General features: G+C 45.5%; 1 protein-coding gene across 2 annotated transcripts in view; it reads left to right on the plus strand.

Annotated features, from left to right (window-relative positions):
• Positions 1-9,454, plus strand: part of STON1 (stonin 1) — a 39,339-nt gene extending 29,885 nt beyond the window's left edge. For both annotated transcript variants that reach the window (XM_080913700.1, XM_080913699.1), the window contains exons 2-4: positions 503-2,464; positions 5,855-6,057; positions 6,773-9,454. In XM_080913700.1, the coding sequence (XP_080769826.1) occupies positions 550-2,464; positions 5,855-6,057; positions 6,773-6,847 (2,193 nt within the window). In that variant the 5' untranslated portion in view covers positions 503-549 and the 3' untranslated portion in view covers positions 6,848-9,454. The remainder of the gene's footprint in view (positions 1-502; positions 2,465-5,854; positions 6,058-6,772) is intronic.
• The last annotated feature ends 8,977 nt before the right edge of the window (positions 9,455-18,431 follow it).

Genomic DNA, 18,431 nt, shown 5'->3' on the forward strand with positions numbered 1-18,431 from the left:
GTGAGAGTGTGGGAAGGAGGAACCCATACTCCTCGTGGTATCAAAGGAAATAGGAGGAAGGTGAGATCCCCACAATCTCCTTTCAGGGGATACACCTTCCATTGACACAAATATCTCCCACTAGGCTCTCCCTCCTAAAGTCTTAATTATGCCAGGGACTAAGTACAGTGTCCCGGCGCATGACCAGGGGGCAGTTCAGAGCACATTCCGACCTCTGCCCTCCCCACTCTCCTCTGCGTCCTGTCTCCTAGCCTTCATATTCAGCTGGTGTGTGTTCTTACCTAAAGCAAACCTGTGGGGGGCACACAGAGTGTTACTGCTTTTGGTCATTTATCTGCCAAGTATGGCCACTTGTAAGCATCTCTATTTATTATTTATTTATTTATTTATTTATTTATTTATTTATTTAGAACAGAGTAAAAGTACTCACTTTCCACACCCAGGGTTTCTCAAGAGCATTTTCAGCATTTATTACGTTTGACTTTGTTTTTCTCCCTTATAGAGACGATGTCCCTGACTCTTTGACCAGACTCCAAGTCCCCCCTGAAGATGTGTTCTACAAACCCAGGCAGCTGGGTCACCTTTGACGATGACTCTACTTTTCAGTCTTCTCAGAAGAGAAAGAATTTTTCTCCGGAGACTCAAGGTGTTTGCAGACCAAACGGACTGAAGCTGAACCTTCCTGGCCTCAGAGACCCACCCAGTGCTTCCTCCTCCACCAGCAGCACCCCCTTGTCCTCTCCCATGGTGGACTTCTACTTCAGTCCAGGACCCCCAAGCAACTCACCTCTTTCTACACCCACCAAAGACTTCCCGGGGTTCCCTGGCACCCCCAAGGCAGGAACACATGTGCTTTATCCAATTCCAGAGTGTTCTTCAAGTATCCCCCCCACAACAGCGGGAGGAGCGGGTCCCCCGTTATCACTTACTAAGCCAACCAGCTCACCCCATGTGTCACCGCCCAGTGGCCACACGCACACTCAGCCAACTTCTACACTTAGTCTTACAGAAGACGCCAGCCCTCAGCATGTCCAAAGCAAGGCTCAGCAGTTTGAGTCCTTTCAGGATGATTGTGCTTTTTCCAACCCATTTTGGGAAGATGAAGGTAGCACTCCTCCGTTCCCCTTGGACTTCCAGGCAAGCAGAAAACTGCTCTCATCTAGGAACAAGGAGGAACCTGTGGATCAAAAAAGTCTAAACCAGTGCTCACTGAACTACATCTGTGAGAAGCTTGAACACCTGCGGTCAGCTGAGACCCGAGAGCCTCTTGGAAATTTGTCTATGCAGAGTCCACATGCCGGAGACATGGTCTCTTTTGTCCCACATGCCCTCTTCCGGAGTCAGCCCAAAGCTGGTTGGTCCTTCATGTTGAGGATTCCTGAGAAGAAGAATATGATGTCTTCCCGGCAATGGGGACCCATTTTCCTAAAGGTTCTTCCCGGAGGGACCCTTCAGATGTACTATGAGAAGGGGCTGGAAAAGCCATTCAAAGAGTTCCAGCTCAACCCACACTGCAGACTTTCTGAACCCAAACTTGAGAACTTCAGCATGGCAGGAAAAATCCACACTGTGAAGGTGGAGCACGTGTCTTACTCAGAGAAAAGGAGATACCATTCCAAGACGGAGGTGGTTCACGAGCCAGAGGTGGAGCAGATGCTGAAGTTGGGGTCCACGGAACACCGTGACTTCCTTGAATTTCTGACTACTGTTGAAGAGGAGCTGGTAAGGCTGCCAGCTACTGCGAAACCGAGGAACAGAACCTACGAGGAACAAGAGATTTATCTGGATGTTCTGGACAGCTTCTGGGGTAAAGTCACCAAAGAGGGAAAGCTGGTAGAAAGGGCGGTGATAACTCAGATCTGCTGCCTCTGCTTTCTAAATGGGCCAGCGGAATGTTTCTTAGCCTTGAATGACTGCGAGTTCCAGAAACGAGATGAATGCTATTTTGAGAAAGAACCAGAGAAAAGGGGGATTGATATTCTTAACTATCATTTCCACGCGTGTGTGAAAGCTGAAGAATTTGAACAGTCCAGAATCATTAAGTTCATCCCTCTGGATGCTTGCCGGTTTGAGCTGATGCGTTTCAAAACCTTGTATGAAGAGGATGAGCTTCCCTTCTCCTTGAAGTCCATAGTGACTGCCCAGGGGGCCTATGTGGAGCTGCAGGCCTTTGTCAACATGACCCCAGCAGCTCAGAGGTCACCGCATGAGGGTTCCTTGAGGAGCTGTAACAATATCATGATTCACTTTCCAGTCCCAGCACAGTGGATGAAGGCCCTCTGGACCAGAACCCTTCAGAGGCAGAAGTCCCTGAAAGCCAAAATGAACCGTCGTGCGTGTCTGGGGAGTTTACAGGAGCCCGAATCTGAACCTGTCATTCAGGTCACTGTGGGGTCAGCAAAATATGAGAGCGCCTACCGGGCTGTGGTGTGGAAGATAGATCGGCTTCCGGACAAAAACTCAAGTAAATGTCCAGCACCTAGGTTAACTTTCACAGGAAACTGCTCAGCGTTTTTATCTACATTCCTGGGCCAAAGCAGGCAGATAGAGAGCTGAGTGCTGTTCACTCAGTACAGCAGGATGGAGACAGAACAGCCAAACAGCTGATTTACTCGTTCTCCAGTTTTTATTTCTACCAAATGAGTCCAGTCTCTCTCGCTTCTTTCATCCTGAAAGAAATGCCATCCTAGTTCAGAGATCGTCTGCAAAAAAAAAAAGTTTATAGGAATGGAAAGAGGGGAAGGAAGAAGGGGAGGAGGGAAGGAAGGAGGGAGGGAAGGAGGGAGGGAAGGAGGGAGAGAGGGAGGGAAGAAGGACAGTGGACCTTCTCTGGCTCTTAGGAAGGATCATCACATTCTCCAGCATCTCTGTGTTTGATGCTGGCTCCTCACCTGCTGCCTCTGGGCAGCTCCTTCTGGGCCGGTCTTACAGGTTGAATTTGAGTGGTTACAGTTTGGTTCTGGTGAGCAGTGTGTGTGTGTGTGTGTGTGTGTGTGTGTGTGTGTGTGCACACGTGTCTCACATGGGTGTCTTTATCTCCTTAGAATCCAGCACAGAGCTGGGTGGAATTTTCTGGAGGTAATGCCGGTCAGGGGACTGAAGGAGTGTTTACTCTCATGAAACATTCTAAAATTTTCTGGAGGTAATGCAGGTCAGGGGACTGAAGGAGTGTTTACTCTCATGAAGCATTCTAGAATTTTCTGGAGAAATGCAGGTCAAAGGACTGAAGGGGTGCTTACTCTCAGGAGACATTCTGGAATTTTCTGGAGAAATGCAGGTCAAAGGACTGAAGGGGTGCTTACTCTCACGAGACTTGCCAATCTGATCAGTTCACATCACAAACTCTTCGACAAGTCCATGGTGTGGACTGGCTCACATCCACAAGAAACGTACAATCATTACTTCCACTCTACAGTATGTCCGACCCTTTAGTCCCTGTGACAGTCTCAGCACCAAGGTAAAATGACAGGTCGGCTGTCACTCAGCCCTTGGGGTGGTCTCTGGGTCCAATATGCATAGCCAGCTGCCTCCTTTCCTTTCCTTTCCTTTCCTTTCCTTTCCTTTCCTTTCCTTTCCTTTCCTTTCCTTTCCTTCCCTTCTCTTTCCCTTTTTCTTTCATTCTTCCTTCTTTTCTTTCTTCCTTTTTATTTTATTTTTTTTTAATTGTGAAAACGAGAGCCAGGATTCTGATTTTTGTCAACCAATGGGAGATTAAAAAGAGACAAGGAGATTTCAAAATTGATCTATTAGAACATGGTACAAAGACTTCCAAACTGTCACCTCTGGCACAAAGGGTGGAGACAGTGGCTCTCCACGGGAAGGGAGTGGGGATTAGAAAGGTGATTGCAGGCAGGGGACACCAGCCCTCGGCTGCAGCTTTTCCTTCCCCGACGTTTCTTCCTGTTTCCGCTCTTTGTTACCAGTTTCTTGGTTCTTTGCCTCGAGATTTAGTCTTCCGACGTCCATTTTCTTCAACTCTTAGTAGCTCAGCTTCAGATGCAGAGGATCTTGGGTCAGGAGAGAATGACTGTCCTTTGTAGTCCCACACTGGAGAAGAGGGGTTATGCTCGAAGAATAATTACTAAGGCTCGACAGTGCCCCCTCGTGGCTGGTTCTGAGATAACATGCTTTAGGCACAGTCCCTGTTCTCTTCATCTCAAATCCTAAGAGTGTACTGGCAAACGCAGTTGGAGTGGCCAGAAGTCTGGAGAAAGACACCAGACAACTTGAGAGAAAAGTACTTTTACCACCAGCGTTTTAGGGAAGAAGTAGAAGTGTCATTTCTATCATTTAAAAAGTATCTTCGACTCAGGTACGTCCCCCATCCCCCATCATTGGGGAACGTCCTCAAGAAATCATTCTGTACAGTGTATACATCAAATTAAATAATATTCAGTGTCATTTTCAAGTATAAATCTGTAGAATGCACAGCTCCCTGGTGGGCAGAGTATAGTAAATTGGATATACAAGCTTTAAAAATCACTGAGCAAGGCAGTAAGTTCATCCTGACCAGATCTCTCCCTCTGCACATTAGCCGTCCTCACAACAGCTGTGTAAGACTCTCACTGGAGAAACTGAGGCCCAGGGAGTTGGGCATCACACAGCTCTTAAACAGCAGTCAGGTCTGGAGTTTGTGTCCTAAATCTGTCTGCAGGGGTGGGAGAGAGAGGCCGTGGGCGGAGTGTGAGTGAACTGGTGCATTCTGGCTGCTGCCAGATACAAGATGCAGGGTGAAGGACTGTGGGATTCACACTCGTCTCTGCCTCTCGAATCTCTTTGTGTGTGTGTGTGTGTGTGTGCACGCATGTGTAGCCTCACCGGCAGTAATGTGGTAATGGGGACAACTCAGAGGCTATCGTTGTCCTAGTCTCTGTGTTAGTGGGACGGAGTATCTGTTGCTTACTGATAGATGACCTCTCCAGGCCTTTTACAGTGTTAGAATTCGATCAGTCTTTCTACAAGAAACAGGTTACAAGAATGAGAGGCGATTTATCTTTCAAAATAAATTTAGACAGAGTCCTACATTCATGCTTTTGTGCCTACAGCTACGCTCTGATACAAATGTTCTTTCTTAGATGTATCGGCAGCACAGGAATCTAACCTGGCTTTTGAAATGGCTTTTTAAAGTTACATTTATTTAAAGATAGATCAAACTGGATATGACTAGATGCTACAAACAATGTCAGAGGACCATGGGACACTTGTGAAGTTACTAGAGGGACACACACTTTATTCTTTTGGTTGTTTGTTTCAAGATAAGGGCTCAGGCTGGCCTCAAACTCACAGTGTCACCTAGGATGACCTTTACATCTCCAACCCTCCTTTCCCTACTCATTAAGTGCTGGGAATACAGGTGTGTCCAAAATACTGACCCATTAAATCCTCCTCCCCGTCTCTCTCTCTCCCCCCCCCCCCACACCATTCACAAAGTCCACTTCAGTCTACTGGAGACCAGTACACCTGTCTCTGCACCATAATCTGCTCCAGTAGAAGCTCTTCAGGACCACGAAAAGAAATTTCAGTAGTGAAAAAGTGCATCCCATCGAAACAAAAAAGCATTATATTATATTCCACCATAACATGTCAGGCTTTTGAAACCCTATGAAGTTCATCTTTTCATTATCTAAGAATAAGCACTGGTTTAATCAATAACTATATTGGGGTTCATTCAGTCTACCCAGGAAAAAGTATACTAGGGGCTAAAGCACACTGTGGCCAAGTCTGTTTCATATAAGTACGGTTCTTATCTTTGGCTAGAGAACCTTTGTAATATTTCAGACTAAAGCCATTGGTTGGAGCTGATCTGTGTGATGGATAATCTGTTTTTGAGAGTCACTGGTTTGGCTTCTTCTAGGTCTTGATCAGCCCCACTGTCTGTCATACAAACTAGAACTTGGGTCAGACCAGGAGATCCCCTCAGATTGGTACCCATTTGCCGCTGTCCAGTTTTCCATGTCTGCAGCCTGTGCCTCGAGGACAGAAGTGAGGTCTCTGGGAGTGGAGAGTGATGTGCAGCCTCAGAAGCACGTGTGTCAGCAAGCTTGCTACAACATCCAGGTACCCCGAACACCTTGGTTCAAGTCAGGGTTTCCAGATCTGGGGTGGGGCCTAGCCTGGCTATAAATACTTGGTTTGCCCTTTAAGAATCAAGAGAATCAGTGTGTTTGTCTGTCTGTGTGTCTCTTTCTCTTTTCCCTTCTCTCTCTGATGATACTTGACAAGGGAAAAGCTCTTAGCCAGGGAAGCTTAGAGGTCACCTTTGACTTCTGTTGAGAAATCTGTATGTGTGAACCCCACTTATCTCTTTCCTTACTGGTAAAGTTAGCGAGGGACAGCTACGACACTGGGTCCTCCCGTCTGCCTTGAAAGTCACTTGAAAGTCACACCTCCCCAAGCAGCTAGGAACTGTACTTTAGAAGAGACTGGCCTTGCCCATGTCCTGTCCACTCTTGAGTCAGTCCCTTAAGGACCATGATGTCCCTCCGGACTCAGTCTGCAGAACTGTTTCTGTGCCAGTTTCTCAGGGCATGGCAGATTTAAAACTAACGGGATGAGAGCTACGATTTTGGAGAGCTGCATATTTGATTCTAGAAGGAAGGATCTGGGGGCTTGGGTCCCACAAAACAGAGTACCTCACTGTGGAGGGGTGCGGGACAGTGGCTGTCTGTGTCCACAGGGAGAGCTGGTCAGGGTCTCGTAGGGATAAACAGCGTAGAGAGCAGCTGCCCGTGCCCAGTCTGCTAACATTGCCAGTGCTTTGTCCCCCTAACAGGTGGAAATAGAGAAGAAATGGATTCAAGCAGATGGAGAAGACCCAGATCCAGCCGGTGGCTGTGTGACTCAGTAAATGATGACACCCCTTGGGTCACACGGAACCTACAGGCTGGACTGGACGTTCTGCTACTCTATGGTGGGACTGAGATCAAGCAGCAAGTCCCAAAGCAGGTCACCTGCACGTTATTCTTCTGCTGCTCTGGAATGTGTCCATGACTCGTATCAGTTACATCTTGCTGGAACTCGGAGGCACTGCTGTCCGACATGAGACCCGCTGGCCAGTTTGCCTGAAGGGTATTTGGGTTTGGATTACTCAGAGACTTTGTCTTATAATCTGAGTTATGTGAGTCCCCATGTCTACTTGCTTTCTTGTGGAACAGTTTGAAAGGATAAGAAGAGTTAGAGTTAGGAGGTGTGACCTTGTTGGAAGAAATGTGTCACTGGGGGTGGGCTTTGAGGTTGTAAAAGTCCAAGCCAGGCCCAGTCTCTCCCTCTCCCTCTCCCTCCTCCTCCCACCCACCCCTCCCTTCCCCCTCCCCTCTTGTCTTCAGGATGTAGCTTTTGCTATTGCTTCAGCATCGTGGGTGCTGTGAAGCTCTCCCATGCCCCTACCATGATGATAATGTACTAACCCTCTAAAAATGTGAGCAAGCTCGTAAGCAGCACTCCTCTGCATCAGCTCCTGCTTCCGGGTGCCTGCCCTGTTTCAGTTCCTGTCCTGAGTTCCTTTGATGATGAGCTGTGATGTGGAAGTGTGAGCTTTTCCTCCCCAGCTTGTTTTTGTCACAGTCTCATCACAGCACTAGTCCCTCACTAGGACTGATGGCACTTTCATTAGAAGATGTAAAAACTGAAAGAAAATGTATAATTCTAGCTATAAGTGCTGAGTCAGAGAAGTGCCTTGTCAGTCTTTAGTGAGGTGCTAGTGAGCAGCTGAAATTCCGTCTGGTGTTATTTTTACTACTTACAGGATAAGTCCGAATCCGAGGCTTGATGCCATTGGTGTTCTGAGGATGTTTTGTTTGTTTGATAGAGTCACTTGTGCTTTGTTAATGTGCACTCGATTCATGCGACCTTATCTGTGACTCGAGGCTTTCTTCTTTCCCCACACATTTGCTTGTTGGCTTATAGAATTTATTTTGTGTATTTATACTTTCTTACATTCAGTTTCCTCTATTCAAATAGATTAAAACAAACACTCATGATGGTTTGTACCGATCCGACTTCACTTTCACGACTTTACCGCAAAGGCACAGAAAACAACAGTCAACGATAAAAATAGATTATATTGCTCTGTTTTAACTGTGTGAAATGTCACTCATAATTGCTTGCAGCTTGTTGTTGATGTATAGCACACATATGTACACCAGTGTGTATTGGATTAAAAAGAAAACCCACCCTCATTCCTTCTCTTCTGGAGTAGGCAGACTTCACTTTAGTCTGTGGAGGATCTCTGCAGGGAAATCCCAGGAAGTCAGCTGTGTTAGTCACTCTGAGGTGTTTTATGGCCTCCTGCCTATAAAGAACTCACAGTGGATGCAGATGAACTTAATGCATATTCGAATGCAGGAGAAATCCAGCAGGGGCTCCAGTCCAGGGCTTTGTTCTTCCTGCCCCAAAGGTTGGCTTATAATGTGAGCTGGGGTCATTAATAAGTCACAAACGACCAGACTCCAGGACCCTCTCAAGCTTCAGTATTAAGGCCTGAGGAACAGCGGGCTCACACAGCCCAAGCTGAGTTTGCGGAGCACCGTTGGCAGCACCACCGGCAAGTGCACACTTGTTCATTTGCACACCTATCAGGACCTCAAATATCCATTCCTTAGTGTTAAGTCAACATCAGGGATGAGAGGCTTTAAATACCATCCTTCTGACCTTAGAACCAGCAGGAAGTCAAATGTGACTTCTAAGCCCTGCATGAAAACTGACTGAACCGAAAGAAGTCAAATTTCTCCTGGAAGCCAGCGGTGATCTTTCAAAATCCCCACCTTTAAAGGAGCTCAGGAGGGAGGTCAGGAAGAAACACTACCTTTAATCACTTTAATGGACTTGTTTAATGGACTTTGGAGTCTGTAGTGAACTCAGGACACCACCAGTTGATGACCTGTCTTTCTGCCTTCACTGCCCTGGTCCAGTCATCTGGGCAGCACGGGACCACATTATCCGTGCTAATAAGAGCATGGGTTGATAGTTACACAATCAGTTATGTAGGACTGAGCATAAGAACACTTTCCCTCTCTGTGGGAATGTCTGTTTATCAACTACCAAAGATAGGAAAGCCACACTCTGAAGCTCCCCTTTAGGTCTAGTCTGTGTATGAGGGAACTGCAGTCGTGGTTCATACAGGAGCTATGTTTATGATCTAGCCTATTCCCACAACTTCAGTGAGACAGTTTTCCTTAACGATGACTGTTACAATGTTTCCTTAACAATGGCTGTTACAATGTTTTACTCAGAATATGACTTCCTGAACTATTGTTACAAACACAGAACAGACTGAACTTGATAATCATGTAACGAAGTGTTTTGTAGATTACATATTGATTTTTACAAAATTAAAGATGTATTTCAAATGGTTCTTGCTGTGCTGTGGACTTACATCTTCTTCTGTAAGGCCTGGAGCATTTTTTTTAAGGTGTGAAATCAATTTCGATAACCTGAAACGATTGGCTCTGTCAGGTGTTTGTACATGACCTTACTATTAAGAAGTTTCTGGACATGACATCTCAGCATAGCCTAGAAAATGAAGACCAATAAACTCTACTTGACTGTAATGTAGTAGATGATTAAGAAAAAACAGATTTCTTTTATTATTTATCTATGTGTGTGTGTGTGTGTGTGTGTGTGTGTGTGTGCGCACATGAGTGCTCTGCCTGTAGAGGCCAGAAGGTGTGTTGGATTCCCTAGAGCTGTAGTTTCCAGCACTTATGAGCTGGTGTGGGTGCTTGGGAACCGAAATCATGTACTCTGAATTCTTAACTTCTCGGTCATCTCTCTAATCCTAAGAATATTTTTTTAAGGAGATCTAACCATGACAGGATATGGAATTAATCTAAATGCCTCCTCCCTGAAGACTAGGTTTTATCTCATACAATTCTCCAAAGGAGAGAGGGAATCAACAGTTCTGCTCAGCTAAGGCCACACCAATGACCATCATGACACAGTAACCCTATGGGGTTACTGTGCCTTAGCTGTAACCAAAAGCTTTTTCATTGGACTTAAAACCTGCTCAATAAGAGGGAAACCATGCCCAGTACTGGAAGTATAGCTAAATAGTCTGTGTTGTTGAAGTCATGGACATTGGGGAAGAATCTAAACCACTATGTTACTGAATCATCATAATTCAGTAAATAGCCTAAGAAGCATTTGTCTTACTCGGTGGTCTGTTGCTATGAAGAGACACCATGACCACAGCAACTCTATGGTTTTCGAGGTTTAGTGCATTTTCAGCATGGTGGTACAGAGACAGGCACGGTACTAAAGAAGCAGCTGAGAGCTCTGCATCTGCATCTCAAGGCAGTAGGAAGGACAGAGCCTCTGAGCCTGACGTGGGCTTCTGAGACCTCAAAGCACAGCACCAGTGAAACATTTTCCCCAACAAGGTCACACCCACTCCAACAAGACCACACCCACTCTAACAAGACCACACCCCTTAATCCTTTCAAATAGTGCCACTCTCTAAGTTTTCATATATATGAGCATATGGGGGCCATTTTTATTCAAGCCACCACAGTTTTTATATCCACAGACAGATGTAGTTTAAACCCCTTATCAAGGAAGCTTCTTTCTGTAACAGATGGAGACCACTATAGAAAAACACAACCAATCAAAATGCAGAGTAATCGAGTCTGGTCCCAAAGGGTCCTTCTACAACACACTCTTGCACCTGAGGCTCAGGGGACATTGTTGAAGGAAGGGCCAGAAAGATTGCAAGAGTGAGAAAAAGCAGGGAGTTTGCTGTGAAATTATGTTTCCCAGTAATATTAAAACTATACCCATAAAATCTCACCGACATGGCTGCTCAAACATGAGCTGAACAAAGATGACCCCACAAGACATGCCAAAGTGAATAAAGAAAAGCCCACAAGGGCTCAGCCTTCCACAACGAGCTACAGGCAACTGAGGAAAGCTGGGATTAGGTGTTGGGATAGAAATCTCAGCTTGCATCCGGACAAACCACACCAGGCCAACATGGTTTCATATGGAGAGGTTTCATGAAACGAAGAGACAAGGGGAAGGGTTGAGAGAGGAGAAGAGAAGAAAGGAGAGAGGGGTCAGTCTTTTACATGGGTTGTGACGTCACTTTCTCCCAGGTGTTGGTGGGTGTACACTGGGAGTGTTTGGCTGTTTCCATGGCAATGGATGTGCGTGTCCCTGTCACCTGTGGGTAGCATCATTGCTGAGAGCAGGAGCAGTCCTAGCTTTAGGAGATACCACTGGCTATCTAATACCAGGTGGTCAGCCCTAAAAACACACATATAGCCACATTATGCTGATGGAGATTGTATTTAGTGATATATATTTATATGCATATAAATGGAATAACAATTAATAAAAAAAGAAGCCATGGATTTGAAAGAGAGCAAGAGGGAATACATGGGAGGGCTTGGAGGAAGAAAAAAAGAAGGGAGAAATGTAATTATATTATACTCTTAAAAAGAAAATAAAAACGAAGTCACGAACAGATACTAGATCAGCAGTTCTCAACCTGGGACTATGACCTCTTTGTTAAATGATTTTTTTCACAGGGCTTGCATGCCCGATATTTGCATTAAAATTCATAACAGTAGTAAGTTATGAAGTGCAATTATGAAGTAGCAATGAAATAACTTTATGGTCAGGGATCACAGCATGAGGAGCCATGATAAAGGTTCGCAGCCTTAGGAAGGTAGAGAAGCGCTGTGCAGGTGCTCTGAGCCTCTGCTGACAAAGGTCAATAACTCCTCCCATCCCAACACAATTCATTTGCCTTTCCGTGGACAGGATTATGTTTGTTAATATCAGTTTTCTTCAACGTACAGAACTGATAAACAACTCTAAGCTAAAGTGTGCTGCTCAGGGTTTTGTGTTTTGGTTTTGTTTTCCCACCCTAACATAAGCTGCTAGAGCCGTCTGGGAAGCGGAAACCTCAACTGAGAAATGTCTCCATAGGATTGGGCAAGTCTGGGGACATTTTCTTGATTAGTGACTGATATGGGAGAGCCTGGACCACTGGGTTAGTGACTTTGGATTGTGTAAAACAATTGTGTTGAGCAAACCACAGAGAACAAGCCAGTGCACCCCACTCACCCCCTCCATGGCTCTGTATCGCCTCCTGCCTGAGGTTCCTGTCTTGAATTCCTGCCCTGACTTCTTTGGCTGATTGACTGTGATTTGGATCAAATAAGTCAAATAAACCTCTTTCTCCTCAAGTTGACTTTGGTCTTCGCCTTTGTCACAGCAATAGACACCGAACTAAGACCTAAGTCCTCAGCGAGTGAGCTCTGCAGTCCTTTTGTCTTCCTTTTTTAAGAACTAAAAAGTACATTTTATTTGTCTTTTTTTCTGTCTCTCTTTCTGTCTCTCTGACCCTGTCTCTCTCTGTCTCTCTGTCACTGTCTCTGTCTGGACTCTCTCCTCCCTCTCTCTCTCTCTCTCTCTCTCTCTCTCTCTCTCTCTCTCTCTCTCTCTGTGTGTGTGTGTGTGTGTGTGTGTGTGTCCCAGGGATTAAACTCAGGTTGTCAGCTACAGTGGCAGGTGCTTTTACCTGTTGGGCCATCTCTCTGGCCCTACAGTTTTCTTCACAATAGGGTGAACGTTGTCCGCAGAATGGAATCACACACTGTTGAACTGTGTAAACAATGTGTATTTAAAAAGTCCTCTCCATTCCTCATCTTGATCTCTCAAAACATTTGAAGGACAGCACAGTGAGATGGTTCAGTGAGTAAACAAATAAATGTGAAAAACCCAAAACAAAACAGAACTGCACCAGCCCTTCCTGGGGAACAGGCTGTCTTAGACCCTCCTTCCACCTACAGAGTGGCCCTTGAATTGTTGAGGAACGATTGATGGGGTGGGAGTGGCTGAACTGTCCTCATTTGTTCTTCCACGCCCCTCCCCCACTGTCAATCAATCCGTCTATGCCCCTCCCCCACTCAGTTCTCTCCAGCTACACCTTCCCTAGTCGGTACTGCCCCACTGTGTCATTTCTATGACGACTTTTCTACACCCTCCCCTTTCCCTGGACATGGCCACTCCTTCCCAAGGCTCCTTTCTATTAACCTTAACCCAGGGCTCTGGTGTGAGGTCACGTGTATGTGGTGAGGTGGCTTTTACCAATGTGTGTCACTTGTGAGCATGCCAAGAATTCAATCTGATTATCTGAATATTTCTCTCGGTTACATGAAATGAGAACTTTTCTTTCTTGTTATAAGTAAATTAGTAAACCCCTGCTTTAACCGGTATTAAAATGCAAATTTATATATAACTAATTTTTAGAATATTGGGGTTGAACCCAGGATTTACACACACACTTCGTAGCACTCGGCCTGAAGCTCATCATTCATAATCCAAAATTAATTAAAAAAATGTAGTTGCTGGTTATGAAGCAATTAGTCCATTTCAAGAATAAAATCTACTAGTTATAGTGTGCCTTAAAGTCATTGTTGCCCATGATTCGCAGAACTAAAGCTGAACTGAACAAAATACGCCCTTCCACTCTGAGGTTTGCCATTTACCCTTCCCGTCTCTGCACCAGCGTAGCCTTCCAACCTCAAGAGGAAGTGCCGCCTTTTAAGTAACCAGACATTTGTTGACAGGTCTTTGTTCTAGCCACAGTAGCTAGAAAAACCAAAACATTGAGTTGCAGTACACACTTGAACAGCAGATGGCGCTCTCAGGCAAGCCACTGCCACCCAGAGTCAGAAGTAGTGTGTTTGGTGCTTGAATTTTGATTAATAAAAGATCTTGAGGACACTTTATAAGCATTTCAAAGCATTGTGAGTCCGGTGGAGCATAATTAAAATTAATGCAGTAGACAGTCTCTTTAAAGTATTTTTAATGCTGTGTCTAAAAATGCAGTTGAATACAATTTTACACATCCAAAAGATTTAAATACTACGCTTATCTCTAAGCATTTCTAACTATTAAAGAGACAGGAAAATGTGTCCTTTTTCTTCATTTTTCAAACAAATGCTTTACAATCACTTATATGTTAAATCCTTCTACTTAAAAAGGTACTTGTAAAAGGATTCATCAATTCTTTTGCATGTGTCTTAGGGTAATGCATGCTTGCCAAATACTCCCTGCTACCTCGACCCAGGGCGAGCCTTTGTTCTCTTTGTTGGGCTTCTGTAAACCCCACCCCACAGTTACCTGACACTATAAAGGCTGCTTGCCCCCTCCTCTCTCTTTTGTCCTCTTGCTCTCTTTCCCTCCTGTTCTCTTGGTCTCTCACTCTTGCTTCCCCCCCCCCCCGCCCCTCCTTTCCCCATTCCCTTTCCCCCTCTCCCTGTGCTCATGGCCGACCTCTGCTTCTCTACTCTTCCTTCTTCTCTCTCTCTCTCTCTGCCCCTACTACCCTCTTAACTCCCCTCCCCATGACCTGAATAAACTCTATTCTGTACTACACTGTTGTGTGGCTGGTCCCTCAGGGGGAAGGGATTCCCAACATGGGTCCCCCAGAGGCATCCCCTTGCCCCCAGGCCTCGCCGCACCTCATGGAGCATATGACCCCCCCTCCATCTTTTCCCTAACATTCTTAGTCCTTAGAAAACTTTCTCCCACACTCGGGAACCTTTCTGGGTGGATTTAATCATTCATAAAGCACATTTGAATGTTTTTTTTCCCCCTAAAATTCTTTACAATATAAATAAACCTGTTAATGTAGTTGAGCCATTTCTAAAGGCGTCCTCCACACTGTGAGGCCAAAAGGGGATGCTGTGTCACTTTGAGTGGCCTCAAAATGCTATGTCATTGCAACTAGGCATCTTGCTGGTCATTATACATCTTGCTGGGTTTACCGTCTCATGTCTGCAGTTTCTTAGTATTGGGAATAAACCAATGAAAAAACAGTGAACTCATATAAAGGATATAGAACACTGGAGGAGGCAGACCACCAACAGATCGCAATTGTGATCACTGTTATGCAGAAAAACAAAGCAGGCTAAGGTAACAGTGCTAGAAGGAGGTTGCCATGGCATCTAGAAGACACCAGAGGAATGGAGCTCTTCAGAGCCTGCAGGATAGAGGGAGTCCAGCAGAGGGCGCTGCAGGAACACGGATACTAGAACGGGTGCCAGTCGTAGCAGATTGCAGGGTGGCTGGGACACCCCAGCTGGTGTAGGGTTGAGGAACAGATCAGAGAGGTCGTGAGTGGGTTGGGATGGCGATATGTTAAGGCTTTCTGGGGAGTCGTCAGAACTTCAGGTGTTGTTTGATGTCCAGAGGTGACGATCTGTTGGTTAAGATGAATTTGTGCAAAGGCTGCAGTGGTGATGTAGAGATCTTACAAAAAGAAAAAGCCGTTTAGAGGTTATTGAAACAACCCAGATCCTTTAATTTGTTCATGTGGCTGTAACAATACATCTTAGACTGAGTAATTGATAAAGAACAGAAGTTTATTTCTCATTGTTCTGGAGGTTGAGAAGTCTAAGGTCAAGGTTCCACCCAGCATTGTGAATCTGCTAATCCTTTTCACAGCTACAGTGACTCCACACTATACGGTTACACCAGGGACACTAATCCCATTCCTACCGATGGAGGCCAGGAGACTCATCACCCGTGAACATCCCTGCCTTCTAATCCCCTAGCTTTAAAGGTGGATTTCAGGACAATGGGAACATTTGTCTCACAGTTGGAGGACTGCGGTGATGTGATTAGGAGCGGCGACCAGAGACGGAAGATGCTTAGATGCAGAACATACCTGAGCTATAGAAAGAGCAGTGTTTGTCGATGGGTGTTGTGGACTGGGCAGTGGGGCTGGGGGAGATGCCGCTGCCAGGTTGACGCACTTCCTTTGTGGTTAAGGATGTCCTGGCTGTAAAGGCTGGAAAGTCAGATGGGATGTAACCTAGGTAGCACAGCTGTGTCTTGGTTGCTATGGTTTCTGGTCGTAAAGTTCCGCCCTTCACTACTCCACATCCTTGAAGCTGGTTCTCCCCACCACATCAGAAACGAAGACACCAGGCCTCGATGACCCCACATGCCCACCTAAGAGCATTCTGACAAGCATGGAGGAAAACTCGCAAGGACATTTTGATCTGGGGAACTGCACAGTAGAGGGGTGTGCAAAGATGGTACCCACAGGAGGAACTTAACATCACAGTTAGGAGAGCTCTGGCCGTAAGCAGTTTCCTAAAAACCCACAGTGCAGAGCCTAACGGACTTACTCTTAACTGATGCTTAGTGTAAGTGCTCACAGGCGTCGACATACGCGTGTCATCATGTGGTGCAGAGGTCAGAGGACAGCCTTTCCATGGTGGTCTTCAGCTTTCTGCCCTGTTTTAGGCAGAGTGCCTTGTTACCCACAGCACACACCAAGCTAGTTGGCCTTCAACCGGACCAGTGGTTCCCTTTGAAACAGTGTGGTGACCCCCAACCATGAATTATGTTCATTGCTACATCGTAACTGTCATTTCGCTACTGCTATGAATCGTAACGTAAATACCTGATATGCAAGAGATTTGATAGGTGACTCCTGTGAAAAGCTTGTTTAGCTGTTAGGGGGTCGCGACCCACAGGTTGAGAACCATTTGTCTAAGCCTGGCGTTTCTTCTGTCTCTGCCTTAAATTTCAAACGGTTGCACTAGGCTTACATGTGTCTGCACTGCTACCTGGGGCTTTTTTTTTTTTTTTTTTTTTAAAACCTGGGTTCTGAGGATCTAAACTTGGGCAACCAGGCTCACAGAACAAGTACTGACCCCGACTGATTAATTAGCATTGTATTTTCTCTCACTGCCATAATGTGTGCTAAGACATTCTTTTCACGTTTGTTTTCAGTGCCAGGGAGAAGCTTTGTGACATCTTTCAGCCCACATCACCCTCACCGTGTGCTGCTTGTGACGTAGGTTCTTTGGGGGTGCCAGCTCATATTTCTTCAGAACCTGATGGACTCTGTGCATGCGGTGAACAGTCATTACAATTTCAAAATCAGTCTAGTCATTTCTTCAATCACTTTCCATTTTGTTTGTATTTATTTTGTCTTCATTGATCTTGGCTGGGTCCACATCATGTCGTGTTATGCTATAAAGAAGCTTTACATTTTGTTATTAAATTCAAAGTAATGACAAAGTAGTTGGGGACTTCAGCCTTCAGAATACATACAATTTCTTGCTGAATATAAACAAGTCCAACACTTGATTCACAGTTTTTCTTTCCTTTCCTAAAAAGATTTATTTATTTGTTTTATATATGTGAGTGCACCATCTCTGTCTTCAGACACACAGGAAGAGGGCATCGGATCCCATTACAAATGCTTGTGAGCCACTGTGTGGTTGCTGGGAGTTGAACTCAGGACCTCTGGAAGAGCAGTCAGTGCTCTTAACCACTGAGCCATCTCTCCAGCTATGAGTTTTTCTGTTTTAATAGACTATTTTTTCCACACATATAAATTGCATTCATATAAACAGTGTATTCTGTTATAGCCACACTCGGCCATCCCTTCCCACATCTTCCAGCTGCCTCCTAAACAATCTTCTTACCCCCTTCACCATCCCCTGCCTCTTCTTAACCCACCGAATCCAGTTGGTGCTGCCTGCTGGAATGTTGACTGATGTATTTGGTTTGACCTTGTGCAGGGAGTTCATGAGTGTCCAGGTCACAGCATTTTAGAAGCTCTTCCCCTCTTGTTCTTACATCCTTCCCACTTTTCCGCAGTGTTCCCTCAGACTCTGGGGGGAAGGTGTAGACACAGATGTCCCAGTCAGGGCTGAGCACTCAACTGTCACTTATAGCCTTTATATACCGACCAGTTGTGAGTCTGCGTTAACCGTGGGACACTGTAGAGACAAGTTTCTCTGGCCAAGGTTGAGAGCTGTTGCTGTAATAATTGAAAAGCAATCCACAGTAATGTCTGCTACCCTCCAGCTGCAGCAGTCTCCCCGCCCCCACAGTCATCCCTACGCTGTAGGCCATCTGCCCAACTTCTCAAGGTTCTGAACTGCTGGTATCTTCCCATCCATCCCCCCAACCCCCTGTGGTGAACTGTCACAAATCTCCATGACTCAGTAAAATCAAAACTCCAGAAGCTTGTAAATTATCGGTCAGATTTATAAGAGTAAATTCTCAACCCACAAAATACCCACACAAAGACCTCAAAACTCATCTGATATAAGCTGCCCACCCAGATTGGACAAACGCTCTAGATTACTCTATTGTCATTCAGCTCCTGTGGCTGTGGATCTGGTTCATCCCTTTCCTCCGTCTTTCTCTGTCCTTTTCCTGTCTGTCGGTCTCTGTCCTCTGTCTGAAAACTCTTAGCCCCACCTTCCTTTTTCATTGCCCAATCCCAGACTCTAGCCAATATTTCACTTGACCTCACCTGCATACAGACAGCAATCCAGAGAGGGCGGCACAGTTTATTATGTAAACATAAATGTTTAGAAAGTAGTTTGAGTTGATAACATCTTCATTTAGTAAGAATCAGCAGTGCATTCTCCCTAGGGCCTATGACCTCCTGA

The sequence above is a fragment of the Micromys minutus genome (genome assembly GCF_963924665.1).
Source record: "Micromys minutus genome assembly, chromosome: 3".
NCBI classification, from domain to species: domain Eukaryota; kingdom Metazoa; phylum Chordata; class Mammalia; order Rodentia; family Muridae; genus Micromys; species Micromys minutus.